We start from the raw sequence: 18,809 nt of genomic DNA on the forward strand, positions 1-18,809 counted from the left end.
GCTTCATGTGCTCTCATAGTGTCATCCGAGCCTCAGCTTCGGGCTGTAACTCGACTCACCGCTGCGACATGGCGTCATTATGTGCATGACTCTGCAGCATCCGGCATCTAATAGCAAAAGCACTCGCGCTTCTGACGCGCTCTGCTTTTACCAGCGCACAGAGCCTCATGCCATACCCATTTCTTATGTGCACAAGACAAAAGACAAAAAACAAAAAAAACAAACCTTTATTCCTTTGTCTCTCCTGCCACAAACATCAATAAAGCATCCAAGTGCAGAGGCATCCTCATGCTCATTGAAGACGTTTATTGTATGATTCCTGTGAGTCCTCGCGCCCTCTCACACCTGTCACCATCTTCTCTCCTCCCACAGTTCCCCAAGAACAACAACAACAGGATGCCATCTGTCAACATCATTGAGGTGTGACTGCCGCGGGACGTCTTCTCTTTATCCAAAAGACTTTGTGTTCTCACAAGCGAGCGGGGGCCCCTTTGGAGCCCATCTGCCTGTCGGGATGAGGCTGGGACTCTGGGCCCCTCTGAGGCGCCCGTTCTCCTTTGGCAGAGGGCCCGGCGCTGGGACGAAAGCCGCCGGACCGCGGGGCCTGGCCCGACGCTGGTCTGAGAGCGGAGTCGGCAGCGCTAGAGACTGCGGTGAGAGTTGAGTGGCCGCTCAGAGCTCTGTGACTACTGCGCCGTGGGGCAGCAGGGATTAGGAGCCAGAAAGGCTGCGGCGGCGGAGAGACTGCTGATGAACCAACCCCAGGGACCAAAGCCCATAAACAGAGCCAGAGACCTTCTCATTCTGTCTCTCCCTCGCTGCGTCCATCACCTCTTTTCTTCTCACAACACTGAACAGTGCATTACGAGCGACCACTAACCTGGACCTTCATCTTTTGTGACCGCATGTCAAAATTGTCCCTCTCTCACTTCATCTACACCTTATTTTATCACGGGGCAGGGTGTCGTTTTTTACTTACATTTTTAACAAGGTGCCGCAGAAACAGTTGCTGCTCCTCAGTTAGAAACTCTTTGCCGCTGTCCTGTGGGAAGTGTATTCATTTTAGTGAGCTCGTTCCCCCCCCCCCCCCCCCTCAGGGAATCAGACACCACCTGGCTAATTTCTAAAATGCGCCGTGTTGCCGCCCCAGAAGCTTTAGAGGGAGCGCTCGGCTCCCCACACCAGAGCTGAGTCACCCAAACCTGTCAGAAACACAAAACCCGTTCATTCATCTTTGATCCGGTCACACACACACAGTAAAGTTCTTTACAGGACTAGTTTGATCATCACGTTCACATTTGTCTTCTTTCATGTTTTTCCTTCTAGATGTCTGAAATGTTACATTCCACGTCTGGGATGAGCCCTTTAGTATTCCCTTGTGTCTTTCTTTTTAAAGGTGATGAATTTCACAGCATTCTGGAGGGGGAGCAGAACTGCCATAACGGAGTGCATTCATCTAATTAATCAACTTTTTTCAAAGGGGCTGGACTCTACGAGGAGTGGACTTGCTTCTGCAGAGGCACTGAAGCGATCCTTCATATCAGCAATAACAGCCCTCGGTGGAAACGATGGAAGCAAGGACTCGAACAAAAAAAAAAAAAAACCTCTTGGCATGAAATGTTCCAAACGAACCGCACATCCAGTACAAAGGGGTTTACCCCTGCGCATTATTTTCAGACGATCCCCAAAAAGCGCTGTTTCTGATGGCTAGCATGACAAAACTTTTTTTACGGGCCGTACATGCAACCCTGAGACTTATTTCTGACATCCTGAACTGATGTCACCGAGACAGAAGGGCTTCTACCCAGACTTTTTCACAAACCCCGAGACGAGAATATGTGTTAAGATTCCACATTAAACACACATAAAGAATCGCTTGTTGCCGCGTGGCACGTAGGGGAGCAAAGGATGTATCTGAGGGCTGATCCAAACTCTGTAGTACTGCCTTAAAACGAATTGTGATGTATCTGTTAACACGGAAGGCCCCTGTATCTCACATTTGTGCCATAGCGTTTACCTTTCACCCAGTATTTAAATGTGCGCGCAAAGTAAAAGGAACCGAATTGATGCCATGTAGAGCTGCGGTGAAGGTGCCCGAAGATCTGTGAGGGACGGCTCGGCATTCAGCGTGTAAATACATTTTATATTCCATTCGCGTTTGGTGGTGTCGCTCTAGAGAGCCTTTTACACTCAAGACTAATGTGGACACGTAGAGCTAATGTCAGAGGGCGATTATGTTTTGGTAATGCGCTGAAAGAGGCGTTTCATAGCACTCCTCTGCTGTATTTATTATATTATGTCATTGTGCTTCTTGTGTGCAAAAACAGAAAGTATTAAAAAAAAGAAAAAAAATGAATAATCCCTGGATATTTTCAATAATCGTCATAGTAGTGGAAAATTGAACAGGCCGCAGGAAGCCTGTACTGACAGTCAGGATCACACACCTCCTTATTTTGATATACAAAGACTTGTCATTTAGTGGAAACGCAGACAAAAACACAAATATCACAGGTCAACGGCTCCTCTGAGCAGAGAGCGGTGGAAGAGAGGGGCAGCAGAGAGTGTTGCAGGTTACGGTTGAGTGGAGTGGATAGAATAATGACTAATGCAGCGGCCCTTATCGCTCCCCCACCTCCCCACTGCTCTCCGTCTACTTCCACGCTTTTCGCTCACTGCATTCACGCCAGAGACCGGGGGCGGTTTAAAGTAAAGAGCGGCTAGCTGACTGATTAGCACATTTAGGTAAAACCTTGTTCTCCTGCGGAGTGATCACCCTTTCACCAAAAAGTAAAAAGAAAGAAAAAATCTAAGGGTTGAATCCATTTTTCCAAAAGAACGCCGCTCCAGTAGCAGATTCTCCGATCAATATACATCCACACAGCAACGAATAGCGATGATTGTTCCGCAAGAATACATTGTTTCTCAAGGTCGCCAGCAATATATTTTTCAGCAGCATTCCTTGTAGCCGTCACTTCACTTTCCTCCCGCTCTGCTGCATAAATGTGTATAAAACTCTGCAGCAGCGCGCACTTGAACCTTATTTGACTCTGTGTAGTGGGTATTATCACCTCCTCCGTGCTTTCACTGTAAATAATGTACTCCTTTACTAATGACCGACGCGTAGGGCTAATGCGAGACTTCTTTTTTTGTAGGCGAGGTGTTGTCCAACTTTACAGTTTAAATGAATATTTAGACACTTTAAGAGATTTAGTGAGGATCAGCGCCGCTCTTAGGTTAGCGCAGTGAATAATGAAGGTATATGAGGCAGCTTTAGTTAGCATAAAGTCTGCAGACGGAGCCTGATGCCATCTCAAGCAGCTTATTCATTCAGTGAAAACAAAAGCGTTCTTGTGTGACCGTCCTTCGCTGAAGCTTGGTATGATTTAAGCTGTAAGGTTATTTAGCTTAAAACGAGGTTGAAATAAAAGAAACATGTGCCAGTAGAATACAGTTCAGTAGTTCCACACACCACAGCCTTCGAAATGAAGCAGCTTTCTCAGTTACTACAATATCATCATTAGAACACATTCGTTTCCACTAGTGTCTCTAATGAACTGGCAAGTCAATGTTAAAGATTTAAGTTTTGGTTATTAGTCTTCTCATATAACGCGGTTAAGTAAGGCATTAAAAGTGTTTCTGAAAATGTCAGGCTGTTCCTCTAACGTGTGCAGCCTCAGCCGCGGAGCAGCATGTCCTGAGTGAGCTCTCCCACACAGACACAGTGAGAATCTAACAGCCTCAGTTTGAAGGTAAAAAAAAAAAGCTACAGGTCATCATTTGATTTTACATAAAAGTGAGTTTGAGAGCATTAAACAGCCACACAGCAGTTTTGCATGGCGCGTGAACCCGAGGAAGACGTGCGGTGGGTGTGTAGCGCGTTTCATATCCGGCAGTCTAGTGCAGCTCGGTGACACATGCATGGACTGTCCACACTGTTTCCAACCGATCAGACGGACTCAGGCTGCTTTTAAGGACATCCTGACACTGCTGCTGCTGCCGCCGCCGCTTCCGTTGTGGTTAGAGCAGGTCGAGTACACACCCGTCAAAGATAGGTGAAAAATCTTTTTCCTTAATCGCACTTGACAAATGGTGACGACTGTAAGAACTCAACATTCCACTTGAGCCCTGTGCTGTCAGACCACTCTCCTACCAACCCGCAGAGGACTTTCTCTGGGCGTGACAGGACATTTTCTCATGCTACCGTGTGGACGACACAGCGCCTGAAAAATATGCTCTGTCGCAGAAACGGACTATTATTTAGTGGCGAAAAACACTGGATTTTTCAACAACTTACACAATGTGTATTTTGTATTAGTTTAGAAAACAAATGCCTGGAAACCCAACATTGTGATAACACACAGAGAGTTTGACTGTTTTCATTTGGGACTTGTTGAAAATATAGGAATGAGACGAAGCATGGTTTAGAAAAATGAAGCTTTATTAGTGCTATCATGTTTATATTCATTGTATGGAGTGTACAGCAGTCATTGCTTAATGAGGGCTAGCATGGTTTAACTATTATGCACAGGGTTACACAACTTCAATTATGGAGAACATGGTGTATGCTTACTTGTGTATGCTTAAATAAAATAAAACTATATAATATTTTCCAGAAAGTTTGTTTGCTCTTAACTGGGAACGATGACGTGTTGAGGTTGTCGAAAACTAGTCAAAAGTAAGAGAAATGAAACATTTCTGTGGTAACAGTGTTGTGAGACCCCAGCAGACAGGTCCTTCCTTTAGTGAATAATACATGTGAAGCTCAAACTTTACCAGGAGTCAGCTGTCAGTCCCTCTCTCCATCAAAAAAACAAAACAAAAAACGAAAAAACAGAGACATACAGTTTACCATGAGCGAGGAGGAGGAATCAAATGTTTCTGAAAGAGAGACGTCCTGTGGAAAGATTCCACACGGTTTAAAGCAAATGCATTTACCGTCGAGTCAGCCAGTTGTGGAATCAATTAAGCTTGAGCAGCGAAAAACAAATCAGTCAGAGCTTACTCAAGTCCAACATTAGATTTTTATTTGTTTGACTGCGTGTCAATACGAGAGAAGCCCTGACTGTTTGGCTCAACAGAAACAGAAAAGGCTGCTGGGGGATATTATGGCTGACAATGCGTGGATACTACCTCGTCGTCTCTTTTGTTCTCGGTAGTGCAGTCTGTTTTGACAACACCCGACAGAGTTGCAGAAAAGCTGTGAGGCCTGTCAGAAGAACACAAACAGCTTCTTCACTGCAGAGATACCACTCATGACTCCTGATCGTGAAGAAAAAAAACCAAAAACAAACAGAAGGTGTGGGGCCATGCGCCCCGCAAGCCTGCACAGCATGTGGCACGAGGCCTTCACTGACACACATACACCTCTGCCTTCTGTACGACCAGGGAGGCCTACGATCTGTACAGGTTTACATTATTCAATTGACATCGCCCACACCGAGAGGTTCCTTGCATTGTAGAGTGAACAGAACACGGTAACAAAAATGAGGCTTCATTTTCAAACAGAACGGACGGACTCCGTTACCTACTGTAGTTTAGAAAGCCTTGGTAAGGAGAACTATTCACTTGGTTCTATCTGCTATGTCGGTGCAAGATGCCATTAAATTCAACACACTCGTCTGTGAGCCTGTGCAACACTTTCTATATAAAAAAGGTACATGCATAGTCAAAAGAAAACCACAGCAACATTCAAACTGACAATACAAACCACGCATTTAAACAAGAAAAACTGTGCAATCGTCATTATTATTATGAAGACAACATGACACACTGGATTTCAGTCCAGCAAGTGCAATTCGTTTAGTCCGTCCAAACGTCCCGACTTATTGGACGTAACTCCTCTCAAAGATCTTTGGGACGTTCTCAAACCGCCTGTATGTCACACCGTTCTTGGCCATCCAGCTGTTAAGGGTCATCTTTGGTGGTGCGCTTCCGAGATGTTTTTGGTAGTTTCTGAAAGTGAGCGCAAATCCTGAGTCATGTATTTTGTGTTGGTTGAGCATTTTCTGACTAAAGCACTGGTTCTCAAACTGAGGGAACTACAGTCAAGCTGAACGATTTACATCAGGGGAAACAAACCTGGATCCTTTTTATTAGTTGCTTCCTGCATCTTTGTTAATGACTGAAAAGAAAATCAGGGTGGGGTCTTTCTTTTTTCTTCCCAGGACAAGTTTAATAACCACTTGGACAAGGACAGGAGTCACATTTCCACATAATTACACAGACATGAGAATGATTTACCTGCATGAGAGATCTGACGGATGCTGCCACTCTTTGCTGTTCATGTTCTCATCGGCCACATTGGTCATCAGGTTGCTCAGCTCAAATAGGACACCTTGAAACAAAACAAAACAAAAACCCAATTCATGCGTGATGGGGCAATTCATGACAAGTGAGAACAGCAGCAGTCTACCCAACAATCAGCACACAACATTAAATAAATACTGACAAATAAAACTATTTAGAGGTCACGGTGCCCCTACCTTTAGCTGCTCCTGGTTTTTCGTTCATGTGGCTGATAACTGAATTGACATACTTCCTTTTTTCTACCTCCCAGTCCTCCTCCCTGCTGAACACCACAGGCCTGCAAAAACAAAAACATCATTACTCCACCAATACACTTAGACACATCTGACCATAACTAGACACGTCACGCTTCAGGTGGAAATCTGAACGTGATAAAACCAAAACCCTTTTGTTAATACTGCCCCATGGACACAGGAGACATGTACATATGAGACGTATAAAGAACAGACACAGTTGCCCTAAAAACCAACACATGGTTGAAACTTTCACATTGTGTCTGAAATGGTCACACAGCTCCACCTAGAGGTTAAAAACGGCCCTGCGGTACCTTTTCCTTGCTCTACATTTGGCCGTCTGACCAGCTGTGTCCTCGTTTGGCTTCGTTGGCTTAGTGTTGGACCCCGCGGGGAGGGGGGCTTTTGGTTTGCTGGTGTGCTGGTTGGAAAGGACCACTTTTGATTTCACCTTGACAAAACACAGGTTGTGTTAACAAACAGGTTAAGCACTATATGTGGCACAAAATGAACTCGGCGAACAAAAACGAGACATGTGTGCAGGACCTCATCATCGGGGGTCACCTGATGAGGCCGTACACTTGATGTCAACTCACCTGCACTTGGAGTGGTAATGTAGTCTCGTAGGACGTGTCCAAAGTGGTGCCCTGTCCACTGAGTGAGTCCTGACACTCATGAACAGTCCCGGTCGCACCAACCTGCACCTTCTCAGACACCTGCCTATTCTGCTCACTAGCAGCATCCAACTCCACTGTCACGCTCTGGCATATGGATGATTCAAACACAGGTGGACCGATACGCCACAACTCAGCATCTTCACCTTCTAAAGACTCCACAGGAAAGTTCACAGGCTCCGTCAATCTCCCCACGGTACCACACAAGACATCCTCTGTGAAGGAAAAGCACTGTCCAGACACCAAGGCTTGATCGCGACACCGCGGCTCCGATAAACGTTCAGGATGACATTCATCCTCTGGCGGTTCAGTCTCCACTGTCCGGAGCAGGGGGACGGGGTTAGCTGTGGGCGGCCGGCGGGCTATTGGCTGAGGGAGGGTCTTTCCAGCTTTACGCTCATTTCTGTAGGACATGGTGAAATATCCTTTATCTTCTGCCATGTCTTTCAAAGTGACACACATTTCTTTCTTCACTTTCCTCAGCTCCCCTTGTCCTTTTTCGACTTGCCCAGCTCTTGTTTCCTTCCCTTTTCCATGTGCCACAGTGGGAATTAAGAGGGGCTTCCTCGGAAATGTGTTACCAGCTGGATTCTTAGAGGCGTCTACTTTGTCTGAAATTTCCCCAGCTGTATAAGTGCTAAAGGGATTGAGGCACAAGATGTCATTAACATCATGGTCAAACGCAGGCGCAGCATTTACGAGGACCCTCCCATTCTTCAGATTGCGGGGTACAGTCTCCTGCTCCCTCCTTGGATCTGTTGATGACCCAGATCCCACACGATCCGAGAGCTGCCGAAAGTGCCGGGTTTGTTTTATTTCACTCCTAGCGCCTTGTGCCTCTAAATATGCAGGGTTGGTGTTGGCAACAGGTGGCACTGAATCGTGGCTTGCGGCAGGGCTGCAGTAGTCCATGAAACACCCAAGGTCCGGAGACAAAGCTGTTGGACTATAGGGCAACTTTGCTGGCGTTTCATAACCATCATCAGAACTGGAATAGTCCAATTTTCTTTTATTTGCCCCAATGTTGACTACTTCGATTTTAAAATTAATAAATGGATTCGAAAATTCACCAGCTTGATGGAGGCTGGAAGATTGGTCACAAGTGATCATCCTCGAATATGAGGAAAGAGGCTTCAAGTGTTCATACTGGGGCGGATTGAGCCTTGAGAATATTGTGTTTTGGGATTGCGTTTGCTTTTCCATGCTGTTGAAAAAAAAAAATAAAAAATCACATCATCAGTAAACCAACTCAAAAAAGAACAACAATTCTAAGAAACAGAAAATGTGTTTAAACAGAATATTAAGGTTTTTGAGTTTTCCAGGAGCTTTTGAGGGTGTACACAGACCACCGTGCGTCTGTGCCCGTCTTCACGACTCTATGGGCGAATGGAGACGGGCTCCTGGGTGTTGGAGTTTACATCCCTCCTTCAGCAGACAAGGAAACAGCATGCTACACACACCACGCCACTGTTGCTATGCGACTGGCCAAACAACTGCATCACATTGGACTCTGTTTTGCCAACTACTTTTGTAAATTTGTTCATAATGCTAATTCTGTACATATTTTCTATTCACTATTGCTCCTGACTATTACTCCTATGTATATACTGTATATTTTTCAGTCTGTTTCTTGTACATTTGTTCATGTGCTATTTCTGTACATTTTTGCTTACACTATTTTTTTTTTTTTTTTTTACTAGATATTACTTATATATTTTAATTTAACCTTATTTTATCTTCCTTTTTACTTGTGGTTCTTAATGGTGCTTTTTTATGTGCAACTAAGCTACTGTGACCAAGTAATTTCCCTTGTGGATCATTAAAGTCATGAGTCTAAAAGTAAAAATATTAGAATCTGCATATGATCCACCATGATTTCCCCTTTTCATTACTCACTGTGGGATCTGTGTGTCATTTTCACTTCTTCCTTTCTACAGACACTTAATGGCAGAATGATTTAAAAGAAAACTGTGTCATTTACTAAGTTACTGTAACCGTGATCTAAAAACTTCATCATCGTGGCTTTAAATCAAAACATCAGTCATTCTAGTCACAACCACCGTTAACTTTAGAAACAACTGAGCTCAGGTTTTTATAACCGTGACAAATGTTTGCCACATTTATTTGTCACTGTTATTAGCAACAACTAGCTGAAGCGGAAAAGGTTTAACGCAAAGTTTAGCTAACGCTAAAGGACGGAGCACGCTAGGTCACGGACAACCACTCAGTTTAACCAGATTGTGAAACTTAAAGCGTCTCTTTGTTTTTTAATGTTAGTCAGATAATAGTGTAGAACTGTACGCAATAAGCGGGTTTCTGTCAGCAGGGATTCTGGCGCTAACATTAACCAGCACCATCACTGCTCTCGACTAAGATGGCTAACTTTATAAACGGCGCTAATAGCTCACGAATGCTAAACTTTGAGCTTTACAGTCGACCGCGTAAAATGCGAATGTAAAACTACGGAATTCAAAATAAACTCACCTGTACTTCAAAGCCCTCTAGCTCCAGCCAGAACCAGAACCTGAACCTGAACCTGCCGCCCTTATTAGCGCTCTCGGTTATGCGTACATGTGCGTCTTTGACACGTGAACGAGCACGCATAGGTATAACGTGGACGCCCGGGCCTTCCCATTGAAATTAAATATGAAATAAAGTTTACTTTCGAAAGATGAGATCGAACAAGCTATTTAACCACACCCAATGCAATGAGTAGCTTCTAATTTCTTAAACAACCGAAAGACGCATCCCGTGTTAGTGTCTGAGAGGGGTCAAATCATTGGCATGCATCAAGCAGAGAAAACACACATATATATATATGCACGGTACTGTATATATGTATATATACTGTAAGATTTAGGCAGGAGTGAGAAAAATGTTGCAAACTAAGAATGTTTTCAAAAAAGATAAATATTTTTTTTTTTTTTTTTAAGTGAGCGAACGAAAAATCTAAGTCATATCAATATTTGGTGTAATTACCCTTTGCCTTCAAACCAGTATCAATCCTTATGGGTGCACTTGCACAAAATTTTGCAGGATCGCAGATGCAGTGGTCAGCCAAGGGAACTAGTGCAGGAGATGAAAAACACATCAATCTTATTTCCCTTTGAAATCAGAAGATATCCAGCAGAGCCACCAGCTAAAAACTGGCAGAAACCAGTGGGACCCAGGTAACGTCTGGAGAAGTCTGGGCGGAAGTGGTCTTCATGGAAGAGTTGCGGCCAAAAATCCAAACCTCTGACATGGAAACAAGGCCAAGTGTCAGGATCAATGGTGTCCTCAATGCTGAGAAATACAGGCAGATGCAATACCGTGAGGGAAGCATATTAATGGCCCCAAATTTATTCTGCAGCATGACAAAGACTCAAAACAATCAGCCAAAGTCATTGAGAACTATCTGCAGCGTAAAGAAGAACAAGACGATCTGGAATCCAAAAGGCATTGAGTAAGGGCAACTGGAATTGTAAAATTTTCTTGAAGACGTTTCACCACTCATCCGAGTAGCTTCTTCATTTCTGAGAGACTAGTGGGAAGTTGAAGGCCTGGAAGTGATGGCCCCCACAGAGCCCTGGTCTCAACATCATGGAGTGTGTCTGGGATTAAATGAAGAGACAGAAGGATTTTAGGAAGCCTACAACGACAGAAGATCCATGGTCAGTTCTCCAAGATGTGGAACAACCTACCAGCCAAGTTCCTTCAAAAACTGTGCGTCAGTGTAGAAGAATTGATGCTGTCTTGAAGACAAAGGGCGGCCACACCAAATATTGATTTGATTTACATTTCTCTTCTGTTGATTCACTGCATTTTGTTAAGAACTACAGCATTTGTCCACACTTGTCTAAAACTTTTGCACAGCGAGACATCGCATATGAGACATTATACAGAGAACAAATGAACAACATCATTGTCTTTGGAGAGGACAACAACCTTGTTGTTAACACAGAGAAAACAGATGAAGCCTCTCAACATCAAGGGGTCTTCACGTGTCAGCAGAATTGGGTCATAAACACCAGGGCTATAGTGAAGATTACGCATCTGAGGCTGATGCGGTTTGGCTTCTGTGAGCCTTCAGTACTGCAGAGAGGATAATCGTCTCTCACCTCCCTTCCATGACACTCTATACACACAGCACTGAAAAGCACAGAGCATCCTCAGTGGCCAACAGCATTCAGCTAACTCTCCACTCAGGTGGAAGGGCTCAGGACACAGCCTGAGACACCACAGGTCATGCTTCTGTCAACCAATGAAATAAAGGCTACACGGTGAAAAGTTAACAGCTCTCTACTAGTAGTCAAGTCACACAGCTCAGAGTGGATAATTTTCCCTCTCTTTCAACTTGTTATTTAAATCCTTCAATAGTTTCAAACCAATTACAAAAGAAGAATGGGGAGTGAGAGGAGGTGCTGTATAAAAGCCAGTATATTGATATATATAACCATGCCATACAGGCTTTTTCCTCGTTGTAATTAAAAAGGAACCTCATTGATCCATTAACAGGATACTGCCAACAGATGGCAGCATATTCCTCCACACTCACAACAGCAGACTGGTATCTTTTCACTAGAATCTTTCATTCTAGTAACTTTCTGCACACATTAAAAGACCTGAGCTTCCTCAGAAACTAGAGTCTACTCAGACCCTTCTTGGACCTCCAGTCGGAGGTCTGTCGGAGGTCTGTATACTGTTGTTCATGTAAATTCCCAACTACTTGTAGCTGTTAATATAACCATTAGCATACACCTCTGAGGAACATATTCCCACATACACATTGCTATATATAGTTGGTTTAGCTGCATTTGGATCATCATGGGTGTTTATGTTCTCACTGTACATCAGAAACTGAAATAGATTTTCTCTGAAGATCAGGAGCATTTTCTGAGAGGATTCATCAAGTTCCTCAATCAGTCATTAAAAGTGTTCCCTTTTTGTCAGCTTCTTTCTTTGGGATATGGTCTGCCTGAGAACCTTTGCAGGCATCATGCCATGTGGACTCATTACAGAGACAGGAAATTACGCATGTTGTCATGGATGTTACCGTCAGTGAGTTTAGTCACCTGACAGCCTGTCCTTCTTCACAATAACAATGAAGTGAAAGTCACAAGATTTCATCTCTGAATCTGATACAGTGTCTTGTGCGGATACCCCATGCATTTGTGAAATATTGCATTAAGATTCACTGATAGGTCTTCAAATGCATTTTTTTTTCAGTACAGTCACAGACAAAATACTAAACAAATCCTAAAACAGTCATTAATAACATAAAATTGATTGTTTCCCTAAAAATACATAAGAAGTTTTGAGTATTTTGTCATTCTGGTACCAGTGATCCACTAATGAAGGCTGTGCTTTTTAATAAAAAGACACATTTCTTCTGTTGCTGCGCTTCATGTCTGTATAAAGCCAGTACGTTTGGAAGTTTTTCAGAGACAAAAATAGCTAAAACGAGGAAGCCAACGCAGGAAACAGGCCTGAAGGTACAGATTCCCTGCCAGGAAGGATACAGCTGCCACTAGATTGTCGGGAAATGCAGATGCAGTCTATCAGCAGTTGGATACATAGAAATACAGACGAGCCTACAGCTTGGAAGAGAAACTGAGATCTGGGCGTCCAAGGGTTTCTTCAGCGAGAAAAGACGCATCCTGATCCTCATGTGCAGGGAAAACCACTGAATGACACCACAGGAGATCCAACAGCAGCGATCAAACCAAATTGGTGTCTAGTGTTCTACCAACACTGTATGTGGCCACTTTTAGAACATGGCCTAAGGTCCTACAAGGCTGTCAAGAAGCCCCTGATCAATCAGGGACAGAGGTTAGGCCGGCGTCCCCCCTGTGCCCAAGCACACAATAACTGGACGCTCAGGAACTGGAATAAGATTCTGTGGTCAGATGAGTCCAGTTTCCAGCTTTATCTTCCTCCTGCTATAATGAGGGCACATAGAAGGCCAGGACAAGCATTATCTCCAGCATGTACAGTACCTGGTAGGATCAAAACACAAGATATGGCTGTATTGCAACACCTGTCTGACGTAAGAGACTGGTTTCTGGAAGTGCCATACACTCACACACTACCAATGCTATGGTCATGAAAGTCAAAGCTCAGACTGAGGGTTGACTTCCCTGGAATCTGGGTGTTTTGGTCACAAACTCTCAGTGTTGCTATGGCACCTGCTGAACAACAAACAACATGACTGCTCCTGTGTTCTGTAGTGTTTGTGATTGAGTTTTCAGTAACACCGGACATCATGTGCCAGCAGTCTCATTGGCTGAGCCTGCTCACCCCATATTCCTCTGTATTTCAGATGTAAGATGACTCACACATATCCTGTCCCTGTCAGTGACCTGGGTACTGTTTTGTTTATATTGTAGATTGTTTGAGTGAGCTTTATCTACATTCAGTCAGTAGCTACAGTATAAACTCTATGAGGACGATTAAGGTATTCAACATAGCCCTTTATGAGGTACTTAGAGAAAGTGTTGAGACATAGATCTTTAAACATTACTGTAGACAGATACAGTGAGGCAGCGAGGTTATTGGTGTCAGGCTACAGAGCGACTGCCAAGAGAGGAAGTTGACTCACAGGAGGAGGAGGAGGCATCAGTTTGTCACACCACCTCACCACCTTGGAGTTCCCCACCTTCACTGGCTCAAGACAAATCACCAGATCAGACAACCCCTCCCATTCTTGCTGCTGGGGTTGACAAGATAACTTTTAATTTTTTTTTTTTTTATGTACTGGCATCTTGTTTCATTGTTTTGCAGATGAGTTACAAATGTATCTGCCAATAGACTAACAGCAACATTTGTACACAGGCTTATCTAAATTATTACCGGGTGTGACTGTCAACTCTGCCTTTGAATCTGATAAGCATGTTAGTTCAGTGAGTCAGTAAGCGATTTTGACTTGATTTATATAAATCACACCACAAAGAAACGGATGCAGAAAAATGATTTAATTTATACAGTACATTTGATTTTATAAGAGGCAGACAGAGAAAACAAAAGCACTTATGATAAATATTTCAAGATTAAAAGACGGTGACTGTACATAACCATCTCACAATGTAATATAAAGTAATGTCATCATATAATGTAATATAATCCAATTAATACAGTACATCTGCTAAAAAACACTGCAGTGGACAGAATTACATTGTACACATTAATGCATACAAACCGTGAATAGTGTATTTATAAAATCTATATTGTGTATACAATATAAATAATCTATATAATGTTAATATTACCACAATATTAGCATATTTATATAATAAATATATATATAATATAATAAGTATATATATAATCATAGGTATTATTTATATATGTGTATCTAGATAGTACTCTATTATTATATATAATATGCTGCAATGCTACAGGACTCTGTAGTGGGCACTCTCTGGTGCTGCATTACGGGTCTCTCAGCTTCCACAGCTTTGGGTCACGTTAACACCAGTAACGGGGGTCCTGACTGGAGCTGGGGAGATCACTACGCTGCTACTGGGTCCTCAGGGTGCACTCGCTGGTGCAGCAAAGAGTCTGTCAGCTTCCACAGCTTCAAGAACTATTTTATCTGTGCACCAATTACTATCGTCAAACCTGTTTGTGTTCTGTTTGCGTCACAAACTACGGCAGTGAAGTTAGAACCTGCTTTAATCTAACGTCGTTTTTAAAATAGGCCGGTGATAATGCTGGAAACGCTTCTCAATAAACACGAGACTGATAAAAGTCCACATGTGGCTACAGCTGGAGGGAAACACTAATTAAAGTGTCTTAACTGTGTTATATAAATGTATGAAGGCAACTGTGGTGGTTTGTGTCCTAAATCTTAAAATCTAGGCCAGCTTAAATTAAAAAGCAATAATAATAAAAGATACATTCGTGTACATGGTTGTCTTAGTAAAAAGTGGAAGAAATAAAAATATAATGCAGTGCAATGAAAGCATGGCTACCAAAAAAGCGAAGGTGAAGCTAAGTAGAAAGCATGATTATAGTTTCCAGCAGTAGGATGGAGCGTCTCCTACTAATTCCCCTGCTACACAGGAACTTCTTCTGGGTCTGGGTTCTTCACAGCATTGTACAAGCCTCCACACTGACAGCAAATCCTGAAAATGAACAGAGCATTAATAAGATCATGTTGGATGAGAGTAATGGACGGTATTTTATATGATGATGAGATAAAACAAATACCTCTGAACTTTATCTTTGAATTTGTAAATCAGGTAAGAGAATGCTGCCACCAGCAGAACCACAATCACACCCAGAGCAATCCAGGAGACATGGGGCTGGACAGGATCTGAAAAAGAAAACAACTACAGTAGGAATGCATCCAAAGAAATATATCATTTCAGAGCTCAACAATATCAACTAAGTCAAATACTCTGCCATATGACTTGCTAGCTGGTGGTTCAGTAACTGACCCTTGATCACCACCACCCAAATGAGGTAATTATTACTACCACCACCACCACCACTACTACTACTACTACTACTGGTAATAGACAAATGATGTCACCGGATGAGACTGTACGCGTTGTGTTTTTAGTAAACAGACAGTGTGGCCTCTGGCCAGCCTACTTAGCTATCTGCTGTTTGTGAATGAAAGTGTTTTGAGGTTTTCCTGTTGTTTTCAGGGGGAGGGGCGCTACGTGTTCAAATAGGAAGTACTGTACGCATGATGCAACACCATCATGTGACACTGCAATGAGAAACAAACAGCACATGGCTCACATTACTTCCGGAGCTGTTCCCGTCTCATCTAACATGTAACCCACAACATTATGACCACCGGCCTGGTATTGTGCATGACTCCCTGGCTCCTGAAGGTGTACTGTGGTACCTTTCTGTCAGAATTAGCATGAACCTTTTTAGCAGTTTGAGCTACATTAGTCAGTAGACTAGTCTGTTAGATCGGGCCTTGATCATGACAGAGTGTTGACATGGCCTGTGATTATGACCGGACACAAAGTTGCTTTGTAATATAAATCTTGACTTTACCTTTGACTTCCTGAAATGGTTCACTTTCTCCGCAGCTGACTGTAAAAAAAAAATCACTTTAGAAATCTGAACAGATACACATTTTACTCCAGAGTAAATGATTGATGAATGAAATGATACTCACTTGTACAGTTAGCCATGTACTCTATACCCTGTGGAATGAAGCAAAGTGACACTAAGTAGTTGTAGAGTTGTTTTTACATCTAATTCATCGTCTCATCCCTAAAGTAAACTAAACCAAATACTTCACTCTGTTAAATACACAAAGTTATTTGAAGTGTAACATTTGACTTCACGTGATTCACAGAGCCTTCTTCTAGACTGAGTTACTTTTAACATCTCCCCTTTTTTTATATATTTTCAAATATTAAAAAAGTCATACCTCTGAGATGCAGCTTCGCGTGTAGATAATATTCTCCACACATTTCTCGGTGACTAAGGTGCCAATGGAGTTTGTGATCACCGGATGCATGTCGGCCACATGATTAGCAATCACTAAGCTCTAAAGTTAACACATGAAGAAATCAAAAGATACAGAAAGCGTTAGTGCTCATCAAACAAGACTCACTATCACAGTGCAGGTAACTGATAATGACCATTCAGACGAAAGTCACAACTGTGACAACAGCATTAAGATAAGATGTTCTGGTTTAACTCACAGCATTGGCCCAACTATAATGGCAACCAGTTGCATTTGGATCTACATAGGAGATTTTGTAGATAGTCTGGCTATGGTCCCGAGTGACTGAGCAGGTTATTTCCACTCCACTGCAGAGTTGCAGAAAGGCATCTGGGAAGACAAACATGTAGACACAATAGCTCAAGTACTGTGCTTCTGAAAAGAGGCGTGTAATCGTCAGTGTTGCTATTATACATGAGATGCAACAGATCTCTGTATTCCTGCAGCAAACGCAGTGTATATACACAATCTGTGGATGAACTGACAACGGAGTCGCACTTTCTGGGATTCCCCTGGGAGGAAATCCCCTCTCTGCCTCAGGAGAGATTACGTCATTATGGCGCCTAAACGGACCAGCACTTTAACAACATCATACAGTAACAACACACACCAGTTGACAGCACGCGTGTCAAGAAATACACGGCGCAATGTCCAGTTCATTTCAATTCTGAAAGATGAGAATTTTTACACACGGCGCTCAAGCCGAATTGCGACAAACTAGCGACACACAGAGAACTGTTATCCAGCCCACGTTTTGTCATTATTAGCGCACTTACCGTGGGTCTAACACAGAGCGGTTAACAGTAAATCCTCACTCACATTGTGCCGATCTCTATGACAAGCAGGATACAGCCACAACTCTAGATCTGAATGACGCAATCAAATAGTATGACTCAGAAACTACTCACAAAAATAAAACGCGGCAGCGACCATCCAGATGCCGGCGACTCTCCTCATTATAGTACTCTACTATAAGTAAGCTACAGAATTCAATAATCCTTTCATTAACTAGGAGCTGGCGAGAGCACGTCCGTTCTTGACGAGCTCGACGAAAAACTAACACATGCACGTGATGTTGATGAGGAAATCACCTCATGCTGAGGAGGACACACCTCTCTGAACTACAGTTACCCCGTTGAAACTTAAACCGACGTGAGTTCACTCATTATTTTTTCCGTTTTCCAGAGATCTTGAGTTCATTGACCTCCTTATCCCCGGAAACTACCTCTGTCTTCGCGCCGACTGCACAAAAACTGTCTGACACTCCAGCCTGCAAACTTGATAAGGGTTACAGGTTGTTTTTAGAACATCACCTGTTTGATTATGAAGCGTTATTATATTAATATATATTGTTTTGGAACAGTGTCAACCACTCAGTCACAGTGAGAGCATGCTGTTACAGGTCTATGAGGAAAAACAAATAGTCTCATTACCTCAGGTTTTTCTAATAAGATTATAGGGTTCCGTTTTCTCTTTTGTTTTGTTGTGTTATGCTGCGGTTGCAGACTTTGCAGTATGCCAGTATTTCAGGAGCCCCAATTAATAGACAACTGCACACGTAACTGTTAAGACCTATGTTAGTTGAGGACAAAGACTGAGAAATATACTGTCAATTAGTGTTTACATGCACACTTTTAATCAGTGTGTTATCGCATTTCTGGATTATCGTATTATTCAAGTGGCCATTTAACACCATGAGGACCCGGTGTCTTTTATCAGATTATTGCAGTTATCAATTCAGTTCAAATAACTTTAGGTATCCCCGAGGGGTCATTTAACAGCTCACTGATTATTATGTGAGAAACACCTACGCCTGCTGTTCGTGTTCTGTCATGTTACTGCTTTGATGATTTAGAAATGATCCAAATCCACTTAACACGTCATGTCTCTATTTATAGTCGTATGAGGAGGACATACTTTTGTGAATGATGTTCATGTAGTTGCTCTAAGTTCAAATATTGTTTGAAGTACACATTTCATGAAAAATGTATTCTTTTTTTTTTATACTTTATTTTAGTCATACTCAATCTACCTGGAGAGGGAAAGTCTCAGCATTTCAAACAGCATTTCATTTACACTACGTTCTTTCATATTTTTTTTTAAAACAATCGGTCAACTTAATTACATGCAATCATTTAC

At 42.7% G+C, this 18,809-nt stretch overlaps 2 protein-coding genes across 3 annotated transcripts in view; one reads left to right on the top strand and one right to left on the bottom strand.

Annotated features, from left to right (window-relative positions):
* The window catches only part of fndc5a (fibronectin type III domain containing 5a), a 32,276-nt gene extending 27,668 nt beyond the window's left edge, over positions 1-4,608 (top strand). For both annotated transcript variants that reach the window (XR_007114694.1, XM_047611658.1), the window contains exon 6: positions 373-4,608. Coding sequence is in view for 1 of the 2 variants with exons in the window: in XM_047611658.1 (XP_047467614.1) it covers positions 373-426 (54 nt within the window). In the remaining variant the exon portion in view is untranslated. The remainder of the gene's footprint in view (positions 1-372) is intronic.
* Positions 4,421-9,860, bottom strand: LOC125024028. Its single transcript, XM_047611657.1, has 6 exons — positions 9,698-9,860; positions 7,136-8,417; positions 6,854-6,990; positions 6,483-6,583; positions 6,241-6,334; positions 4,421-5,952 (listed from the first exon to the last, which is right to left on the bottom strand). Exons 2-6 carry the CDS (start codon positions 8,414-8,416, stop codon positions 5,823-5,825), a joined length of 1,743 nt encoding a protein of 580 aa, XP_047467613.1. The 5' UTR covers position 8,417; positions 9,698-9,860; the 3' UTR covers positions 4,421-5,822.
* Between the last annotated feature and the right edge of the window lie 8,949 nt (positions 9,861-18,809).

Source organism: Mugil cephalus, chromosome 17 (genome assembly GCF_022458985.1).
Source record: "Mugil cephalus isolate CIBA_MC_2020 chromosome 17, CIBA_Mcephalus_1.1, whole genome shotgun sequence".
Taxonomy (NCBI): Eukaryota; Metazoa; Chordata; class Actinopteri; order Mugiliformes; family Mugilidae; genus Mugil; species Mugil cephalus.

Excerpts from the sequence above, each read along its gene's own strand:
- LOC125024028 (XM_047611657.1), bottom strand. The coding sequence starts at position 8,416 with ATGGAAAAGCAAACGCAATCCCAAAACACAATATTCTCAAGGCTCAAT. Across the intron at positions 6,584-6,853 it reads AAATGTAGAGCAAGGAAAAG|GCCTGTGGTGTTCAGCAGGG; the intron begins GTACCGCAGGGC and ends TTGTTTTTGCAG. Across the intron at positions 5,953-6,240 it reads CCGTCAGATCTCTCATGCAG|AAACTACCAAAAACATCTCG; the intron begins GTAAATCATTCT and ends GCTCACTTTCAG.